The sequence below is a fragment of the Salvia splendens genome, chromosome 4, assembly GCF_004379255.2.
Source record: "Salvia splendens isolate huo1 chromosome 4, SspV2, whole genome shotgun sequence".
Lineage (NCBI taxonomy): Eukaryota > Viridiplantae > Streptophyta > Magnoliopsida > Lamiales > Lamiaceae > Salvia > Salvia splendens.
Window position 1 is genome coordinate 17585141 of NC_056035.1, and position 10750 is coordinate 17595890.

Genomic DNA, 10750 nt, shown 5'->3' on the forward strand with positions numbered 1-10750 from the left:
TTAGTCAAAAAATAAATCCATCCATTTACAAATAAATGCCAATTATTTGGGTTCAACAAAATCCAACTATATTTCCTGAAAAAGAGAAGCACTATTTCCGCCTTTGGGTTAAGAAGTTACAGTGAGCATGAAATGGAAGCAAGAAAATCCCTATCTATCAATCATCTTCAATATCTTTGTCCAAAGAGGAAGAGAGAAAGCTCAAGATGAATCCATCAACATCTCCTTGCAGGACGGAATCCGGATCCGAAACCTCGTACTCGGTCCGATGATCCTTCACCATTCTATAAGGCTGCCAAAAAGAAAGAAGATTGATCAGTGAGGGAGAGAGCAATTTAGTGAAGAAGAAGAAGAAGAAGATGTTGAGAAGCATACGTGGAGCACGTAAGACCGGATCTGGCTACCGAAGTTTATGTCAGTGAGTGACTGCGTGTGCTCTGCGTTTATCTGCGCTTGACGAACAATTTCAAGCTGGTCCAGCCGCGACTGGAGCACGGCCATTGCAGACGCCTTGTTCTGGTGCTGAGACCTGCATTTTCGGACATGTTTTTACCTTAAAATGGTATTGCATTTTGAAAAGGTGAAAAATTGACAACATTCGGAATGTGTGCCTCTTATGAAAATGCACAAGGTTGCATCTGTACCTTTCGTTTTGACTAGAGGCGGTGACTCCAGTTGGGATATGAGTGATCCGTACAGCGCTGTCAGTTGTGTTAGCGTGCTGGCCCCCAGGGCCCCCGGATCGATACCGCTCAATGCGTAGGTCGGATTCGTTGATTTGGACATGGGAAAAATCGTCACCTAGGATTGGGATTACAGCTACGGAAGCGAAGGAGGTGTGCCTGCGCTTATTACTGTCGAACGGAGAGATACGCACAAGACGATGTGCCCCGACTTCTGCTTTGGCATATCCATATGCATAATCGCCGTCAACCTTGATTGTCGCTCTCTGAAAGTCAGAGATTTAAGGAGACAAACGAAACAGGCAAAATTAGAATGATGTAATAACAAAAAAGATTCAAGTTCAAATTTTGTTGTTATCCATTATAAAGCACTTGTTTTTCATGGAAGAGAACAGACATAACTGATAATGATGAAGCTCCATCACCTATTCAACAGATTTACCGTGAAAACATTCTCGTGATCTATTAACAAAAAAGGACAGAACAGATCAATGGTTTCCGGAGTAGGGATTTTGAAGCATACATTACTTGAATACGTGGACGTTCAAGTTTATTGTTCAAGTTAGTATAAGGAGTTAAGACATAAGAGCATGAACACCTTGATTCCTGCCAATTCGCCTGGAATTTCCTCAACAACAGTAACTCTAAAATGACGATTTTCAGCCCACCTTTTGTACATCTGCATGACCATTGAAGCCCAGTCCATGCTCTCAGTACCACCTGCTCCAGCTTGAACCTAGAGTTAGCACTAAGTGGTGTCAACATTCGGCTTCACAATGTATCAAAACAAATTTCCAGTATGAGACAAAGCAAAACAGGTTCCAAACCCAATGCAAAAAAGTATAAGTCCGTGCAAAGGGTAAATTTCACAAACAATCACATAGTAATATGTTGGAGGCTCAACTGAAAATGCAGTAAAAGATGTGACTGGATTATCAATAAATATTATGCTACCTCAATCTTAAACCATCTCTTTTCCTTTCTCCTTTCTCCCATTTTTCATGTTTTCTCATGGCAGTATCCCAAGGCTATGGACTAGTTTCTTAAGCAACATAACTATGGTTATGTAGTTTCTTTCACAAAGCACTTCCACACCAACAAATTTTTTGCTTGTTACTTTTGGAAGTACTTTGACTCTAACCAGAAATGCATGTCAAAACTCAATTTGAAAAGGTATAAGCTTTAGAGGCCTTAAATAAGAGTCTATCTTTCTGACTTTAAATACAAGAGATTCAGAGAAAAGAGAAGATAGTGAAGGATAGAAAGAAGAAGACATAAAAAGTAGAAACTGCTACAGGGGAGCCTGAAGGAATTGGAAACAAAACAGTAATATCAAACAAAAGGAAACAGGAAAAATGAAAGAGATAAAGGGAAAACATAAAATATGGAGTAGGATCAATCATTTAATGCTTCAACAATGTGATTTTCATGCTCATTTTTCCAATCCATAAAAACAAGTATGCTAGCTAAAAATTTTCCCTCAACCGATCATGTGAGCAAGGGTGATCATTGAAAAGCATTCACATCATTCTATTTTATATTCATCTATCATGAACTCATTAGAACCAAAAGAGTAAACTAGCCTTAGATATGAATGATGATGCAAGGTAGGATGTCCTTAAAATATAAAACTTGGTCAAGGCAAGTAAAAAAATTATAAGTATATTAAGAAAAAACTGACAAATTTACCTCTATGAAGCAAGGACATGGGTCATGCTCCCCAGCTAACAAAGCTTCAAGCTCCTTTTCTTTGAGATGCCTTCTTAGGACAAGTAGAGCATTCAAGGATTCCTGGAACAGATAGAACAAATGAGTAGGCAAGGGCATGAAATCATTGGTCAAAAAGTTAAGGCACCCTTAAATTTTTACTGGAACAGAAAGTATATTATATGCGAACAATAGAATTACTGCCATAAGAAAAGCATATTTTTATACTATTTTTACTGGAGTGGAATGAAATTTAACCTATTGATTTCCTTTTATTTCATTGATTAGCCTTGAACAAGTCATATTTATGTTGCTTCCACCCCTCCGACAGCTTGAAATATGACTCTACAGGATAACAACTGATATCATGCAACAAGCCCCTTCTCAATCTCGGATGCATTATCCAAAGATTTTACATAATGTATAACGAACATTTCCATTAACACTTCAGGTATATTTCAAGGTGGAAAAAATCATCATATAGCACCTGCCCTCGGCATTCATTAATCATATGATAAACTTATCATTAGGTTATCGGCAGTGAAAGGAAAAATCCTAGAAGTTTCGTTAAAGGTCAAATAATTACTGCTGTATTGTTTTATGCTAGAATAAAAGTAATGCAAAGCCATAAAGAAATATATATGTGCCTATAAGGAGAAAAACTGAGTCCCCACCGATTCCAATTCTGCATCATTCTCCTCCCGAGCAAGCTTTATCATATCAACATGTTCAAAAAGCTCTTGCTCAAAAGCATTAACCTCTTTCATTTTTCCCATAACTGAGCCGTGCTCACGACTTATCTTTCCTGCATGAGAAGGATTATCCCACAAATCTGGCTTATCCAACTCTTTTGATAACACCTCCAGTTTAGATATCAACTTTTTCCACTGGCAAAATACAAAGTAAATGTCATAACTCCTCATAACAAACTAATAGAATCAAATAGATAAAAATCAGCACACGCATAAACTACTTTGCAAAATCACAAATTCATTATGCGCCAGGACTCCAACACAGTCAAACATCAGAGATTAATTTTACTCAATCACAAAAAAACTCGACCAATCAAAATAACGCCAACAGAAGTATCAATTAGATCTTTTAAAACTAAAATTCACAATCAACTATTGTGATCCAAAGACACGAAGCTGTTTCAAATCACAAACATACTCTTAGGCGCTTCTTGATAAGGTGAATGGACTGCGCAATGGCAGCCGCGTGACTCTTCCAATCGCTCTCGTTTTCATCATAAATCACCCAATTGTTTGCAATGATTCCTCCCACCGTCAGCCCGTCGGAAGTGGATGCTTCAGCAGCAGCCTGAGAGCTCAAGAATCGCATAAAATTTGATCCCCTCCATTTCGCATCAAATGACGAAAAGAGTCCAATATTTTTGTCGGCTCCAATTGCAGAACGAGGAGCTGTATGATTGCAGGCGGGGCTAGAAGAATAGTGAAATTGGTGTTCAGAGACAGAATTCAATAAACAGCTCGGAGTGATCGAACTATGAAGTCGGATTTTACGGCATAATCTTTTCTGTATCAAAGACCACATTTTTTTCGAACAGGATTAATGTGACGGATTCATAAAGATTTATTTGGGTGTTCAATCGAGAATTAGTGTGAGGTTTTGACGAAGGGTTTAAGTAAATTTTAGGAAGTGCAGAACGGGAAAGGCAAAGAATGGAGTTCTTTCATTTTTTTTTTCTATGATAGCAATAGAGTTCCATTTTAATGAAAGAGTATAGTGTTCTTCCGATTTAGGGAGTAACTGCATAATGGTTATGCGTCATTATTAATAAAACGCACAACCCTTATGCGTCTTCTGTTAGTGACGCACAACCATTATGCGTCGTTAAAGACGCATAAATGTTATGCGTCTTAGTGTAATGACGCATAACGGTTATGCGTCTTTCAGTCAGGTTTTAACCACAGAATGCAGAAGCAGCGCACAGAATACACTTTCAATTCCTCTCTCGATTTCCGGCGATTTCCAACGTTTTCTCCATAAGATCCGGTAATTGTTCTTCAATTTAGCTACATTCATCATTATTCATGTTTATTTTGATTTCATTTGTTAGTTTTACCCAATTTATTAAATTATGGCTTGTAGGAAAAATGTCTATAATTGTTGTTTTTTTAAATGTTTTTTATGCAGAAATCATGCAAGTATTTGTGAGTTTGTATTGAGGTGGTAGAGTAGTGCAACTACCACATATGGGTATTGGTTATGAACCACCTCGTGCGAGGAGCTCGATCATATTAAATTCATGTGTTTCTTATTCTGAATTGGTAGCAATGATCTGTGATGCCATGAGAATATATATGAACCAACACACAATTGAATTATTATGGAGACAATATATAGTCTTTGCTTCCGGTATGAGTTATACATGTTCTGTGATTTGCAATGATGAATACGCTGGTAGCGGTTAAATTGTGGGCAAACGCGTCCAGCCTCGTGTGCCTCGACAAATGACCAGCACACCAAATAAGTGTCGCACAAGAAGGATGCAGTCGAATCAATGCAGTAATCAGGCAGGATACAATTTGCATACGGTGTCCACAGAAACTACAAAAAAATAATATAAAAATCACAATTAATTTCATACTATAGTACATTCATTAACTAAGACAACAAAAATAAATTTCACCTGGCCGGGACGAATCAGTGATAATTGATCACGATAATGAGCTACTGAATGTCGGGGAGCATTTCCAATTTCAGTAACTCCGTGCCACCTATACACAATATTAATGTCAAAAGATACCAAAAAAATACATAATTAAGTGAGTTAATGTAAAAGACGCATAAGTGTTATACGTCGCTAAGAAAAGACGCATAAGTGTTATGCGTCGCTAGGGAAAGACGCATAAGTGTTACGCGTCATTTAAGAAAGACGCACAATGCTTATGCGTCACTAAATAAAGACGCATAATGCTTATGCGTCATTTAAAAAAGACGCATGATGGTTATGCGTGTCTCTATTAACGACGCATAACAGTTATGCGTCACTCCCTGAGTCGGAATACAACTAAAACGCTTCATTAAAATGGAATTCCATTAACATGCATTACCAAAAAAAGAATTTTTCCGCAAAGAATACGACGGCGTTATGAAAATTATACTCTCAATCCTTTTTTTTCCTTTACCTATTTTCATTTTTAAGATAAATTGTTAGGCCATATAATAGAACAAGGAGGTAATAGAATGAAGATGAGAATCAGGATTAGAATGAAGATGATAATTTCGGGATTACAATGAAATGATAATTTGTGCAAAGAATATAAAGGGAATTAAATTGTTATTCCTATTGATTTCATTCATTTTGCTTGGTAACTACTCTGTAATAATAGAATGAAAAATTGTGCTTGCATCTGACCTATCGGTTAAAGGGGAAGTATCTTACCAATTGAGTTGCGCTTCATTGTCAGTGTGTGTAAGTGTGTATAGTGTTTGGAAAAAAAATTTATTATTGTAATTTTTATAATTAATATATTTAAAAATTTTATAGTAGTATTTTTTATTTTAGTTATTGCAAAACTAAAGTGAGGGTTTAAGGTTTAGGCACTTAGGGTTAGGGTTTCTCAATACTAAAGAGAGAGGGAGAAAATAACATATCAAGTACCTAGATATTCCATTTTTATAAAAGTCTGAAAATGTCACACCTCAACCCCTCTGACGTATACTCTTATAATAAATAACTCCCTTATCATAAAAGCAATTAAAACCCATGTCTAATTCATAGAACACCCATATTATATAAGTTCAAACCAACACTTATCCGATACATATTTCAAAAATATCATGTAAAGTAGTGGAACCCACTCACCACTCTATGTACTATACATTTATCTACATGCAAAAATGATGAGGAGGAGAAGGTTGCCAATATGCGTCAGCCGCCGAACCTGATAACACGTGGAGTTCCTATAACTCACGTCAGTCAAAACATTACTGTTATCCTATTCCTGAAAATTTAGTGGTTTATATGAGCCACAACTCAGTATATATAAATTTCCACCTTTAATCTCACATGATACAAACATCAAGCATATTCTTTCATCAATACATATAATCAGAAACAATATGTACCATAATTTAAAAAAAACAAATCATTTCATGTTCATATGCATATGTCATTCTATTCAGTTTATTATTTTGTAACAGTCAAGCCTGGTATCTGCCCGGGATTCCTCTATGACCCGAAGGTCTCTCTGTAATTGGACTCATAGGTCCCTCTGTATTTGGACTCATAGGTCCCTCTGTATTTGACCCGAAGGTCCCTCTGTATTTGGACTCATAGGTTCCTCTAAAATTTCAGATCCAGTACAAGGCTGTCACAGATCCTCTTTAATCCAATGATTCACATAATCAGTATCATAAACATATCATTTGCACCAATAACATATCCATATCATATTTCACCATCTATATCAAATAACACATAATCATATTGGATCCCATCATATAATCAAATCATTCATTTTGTTTAACACCTAGCAAAGAAGCAAATAAAACATGTAAAATTAAAAGTGTGATTTATACATACCTAATTAAAACAGATAATCTAACCGAGTTTTTTTTATTCCATCTCCGGTTCCATAGCCATCAATCTCGAAACTGAAAATATACGTGAATTTCTTCTCAATTCCAACCCTCTCGTTTTTTTTTCTTTTTTTCTCCCAAAAGTTCCTTTCAGTTTTATTCTCCGACTCCCCCTAGCTAAACTCATCTCCTCCCTACGATTATTATTTTTATTATTTTATATCCTCCATAAACCGACTCCCCTTTATTTAAAATAAAGAAGTGTACTTCCTATATTATTTCCACCACTTAACTCTATTCCATTTATAATTATATACTTACACGTGTGACTCCATAGTGAGTCCTTATCCTTAATATTCATATTCATGCATGCACATATATATATAAATAAATATTACATGCACAGTACTGTACTTATATATATGTATTCCATACATGCACAATCACTTAATCTACTAAATTATACGTATAATACATATAATTAGGCTAACTTAAATAGCTAACTAACTATATATTTATGTTTCATTAATATATATATATATATATATATATATATATATATATATATATATATATATATATAGGGGAGCATTATTCTCCTTTTCAATCAAAACATCCTTTCTTCTTCTCATTCGTAGGCGTTAGATCTACTAAACCAACGGTCCAGATTGACAATTCCAATGTGTATCTGTGTTGCATTATGGTACCTGTGTGTGTGCATTATAAGGCTAAAATAGTAATTGTACAATATTAAAACCGCCAGAATTTGGAAAGGCCATAATTATCGACATTCGAAACTTCAAACTCTTCATTCTCGTCATTAAACGCTGAACACCAAATCTGCCAACTCTCCACTCTCTCCACTATCGCCGCTCCCCAAACCCTAGATCTGTGAAAAAATTGCAACGCTTTAGAGTAATCCACCGCAAGTGTCCACAATTTCATCCCACATCCGTCGTCGTTCGTAACAACGAAACCCTACCGGCATCAGGGTACGTTTCTGTGCTTTATTTATTGAGTTTGTGCGATACCTATACCGTGAAACAGCGACAAATGTGGCAGGACAATAAATTCTCACCGGAATTTATAGATTTGGGTCTAAAAGCATGAATTTTGATTGCCGAGTGTGTTATATAGTCTGTGTTGACATTGCTCTGTATCCGAATGTGTTTCATTTAATCTGGTTATGCGAGCATTGTTTGTTTTTTAATTTTGATTTCGTTATTGCCAGACAGATAGAATATGTCACGCCCGCATTTTCTAAGGATAGAAAACACGGTTGATCGCGACTAGGGGAGGATTAAAGAAGCGGGGAAGAAAGGGGAAAACGACACAAATCGACCATAGCTCGAAACAAATGGGAATAGTTCGAATAAAATAAGAGTGTCTCAACAATCAACAACTCAAAAGAAACAATATTTAGCGGAAGCATTTCGAGAGTAGAATAATGCTATGTATGAAGACACAACATATTCTTGACATTTGGTAGACATTCTTCACTTTTATGCTCAACACCCACCGCGCTCGTCACCGCTCAACCTGCACATAGGGAAAACACATGCAGGGCTGAGTACTTGATGTACTCAGTGAACAAATGCCGAAAATAGTTGATAAAAGTTATGTCATCCATACCATTGTGAACTCGAGTTTTACATTTAGAAAAGAGATATCATCGAGTATCAAAAAACAGTTTCATAGTCTGGCCAGGCAAAACAATCTCCTCACTTTCTCAACAACCAATCATTCACATCCTCTTACCATAGTGCGACGAAAGTGTGGCCACACTATTCGCCCACGAGACCGGCCGACTAGCAAGGACGACTCACGATCCCATATGTGTACACAGCCTGATAGGGTTTGTGGCCCTACTCAGACCCGAATTCGTTTAACATAGCCCTATAGCCTAATGGAGCGAACTCACAAACTAGGCATCAGGCGACAATCTCATCACTTAGCCCTATAGCCTAATGGAGCGAACTCACAAACCAGGCATCAGGCGACAATCTCATCATTAAAACACACATGGCATGACATAACAATTTAAACCACCCTTATTCCACCATAATCATACTTTTGAAAGCGTAAATGAGTTTAGTAAAAGAAAGCCCACCTCGTTTGTTTAATCCGAAAACACTTTCTTTCCCTTGCGATCACGATTCACTTGCGATGTTTCACCTTTAAAAATTTACATAGCACATATATCAACATATTTTCCAATCACATAAATCACATCATAACATACATCTTTGCATATCCTATCACTTCATCACATATATAATTTCATTTGAAAACTGGCAGCACAGCGCAACGATTTTATAAAAATCATTTAAAAATCATCCGACTTCCGTTGGGGCTAAAACTTTACCACAATACAGAAGACTCATCAAAGGACTTCCAGTTAAAATTTCATGTCCAAATACCCCTTTTAGGTCAGTCAAAACAACCACGTAACCTACTGGTCGAGAAAACATTTTCGGCAGAGTTGCGCAGTTAACTTCAAAAATTCACCAAAAATTCATTCTTAATCCAAAAGGGTTGAAATTTACACACAACATAGAAGACATCATGAAGTTTACTCAGGAAAAAGAATTGGTCAAAACGGAGTTCATTTGGTCGGTCAAAAACGTGTCGGAACTTACTGTTCGGAATTCGTCTAGCAGACGAGCGGTGCCATCGCTGTTCGGCCCGTTGCTGCACGTTGTTGCTGTTGTTGGCTGCTGCACAGAGCCGGGAGACGCTGCTGTCGCGCGTCCAGATTCTCCATATCGCGTCGGTGCTCACGCCGGCGCCTCTGCTTGTCGGTTAGCTGCTGCTAGACGTCGACAGTTGCTGTGCAGAAGGTTTGCCGTCGATCCGTCGGGTTCGTTCAGCGTCATCGCTGCCGGGAGATGCCGTTGTAGCCGCTGCTCCGTCGCCGCTGGGAGACGCTGTCGCTCGCCTATCCTCCGTCGCACGCCGCGTGGGGTCACCGCTGTCCGTAAGCAAAATTCGCTGTTGCTCTCGACTCCGAGACCTCGCTGTGCCATTGCTGTCGGCGTACCCCTCTCAAAAGGATTGAAATCCTCCTCTCATCAACCGCTGCCTCACTCTTTTCTCCCCTCACCTCTCGGTTTTCTTCTCTCCAAATTGGATGTGTGAAACGTGAAATATGTGGAGTTGGAAACTGATGTGGGAGGAATATATATTGTTTAGAATTAGTGGGGAAATCTCTAAAAGCAAAGTCATGAATGGCCGTTGTGATGTTTGTGGTGGTGGAGGTAGTGGAATAGAGTATATAATTTCTTGTTGAGATAATGGAATAGATAGTGGGATTTAAAAGTGTAGTGGAATAAAAGAAAAATCTTTGGGCTTCTCCAAAATTGGCTCAAACAGAAAGAAATAAAATGCCTTTTGGGCTCAACACAATTGGGTTTTAAATTGGGTTAGAAAAATAAATGTTTGGTGGCCCAAAAGGTAAAATTCTTCTCCCGAAAAAAAAATATAACAAGGTCGTAAAATTTCCAAGTGCACAAACGACGGTCCTTTCAAGAACACAATAAAAGAGTAGAAAAAGTCGGGGTGTTACAATCTACCCACCTTAACAAAAATTTCGTCCCGAAATTTGCTTACGTCCTTCGAATGGTTCGCACCTAGCTTGCTCCAAAGTTTCACGCAATTCCAAGAAAAAGTTTCATGGTCCACCGGCCTCCATTCGCACTCTCGATCTCCTTGTCTCGTCGTGCCTCGATCAATTTAGGGGTTCACCCCAAACTTTCAGATTCTCGTTGGTTTTCATCGCTCGGGAAAGCGCTAGATAAATTGTCAACTTACAA

At 37.8% G+C, this 10750-nt stretch overlaps 1 protein-coding gene across 1 annotated transcript; it reads right to left on the reverse strand.

The window, feature by feature from the left end:
• Window positions 1-4091, reverse strand: LOC121801426 (peptide chain release factor PrfB2, chloroplastic-like). Its single transcript, XM_042200907.1, has 7 exons — window positions 3561-4091; window positions 3065-3277; window positions 2373-2474; window positions 1282-1419; window positions 645-949; window positions 376-529; window positions 1-292 (listed from the first exon to the last, which is right to left on the reverse strand). The coding sequence occupies exons 1-7, from the start codon at window positions 3942-3944 to the stop codon at window positions 158-160; spliced, it is 1431 nt and encodes a 476-aa protein (XP_042056841.1). The 5' UTR covers window positions 3945-4091; the 3' UTR covers window positions 1-157.
• Between the last annotated feature and the right edge of the window lie 6659 nt (window positions 4092-10750).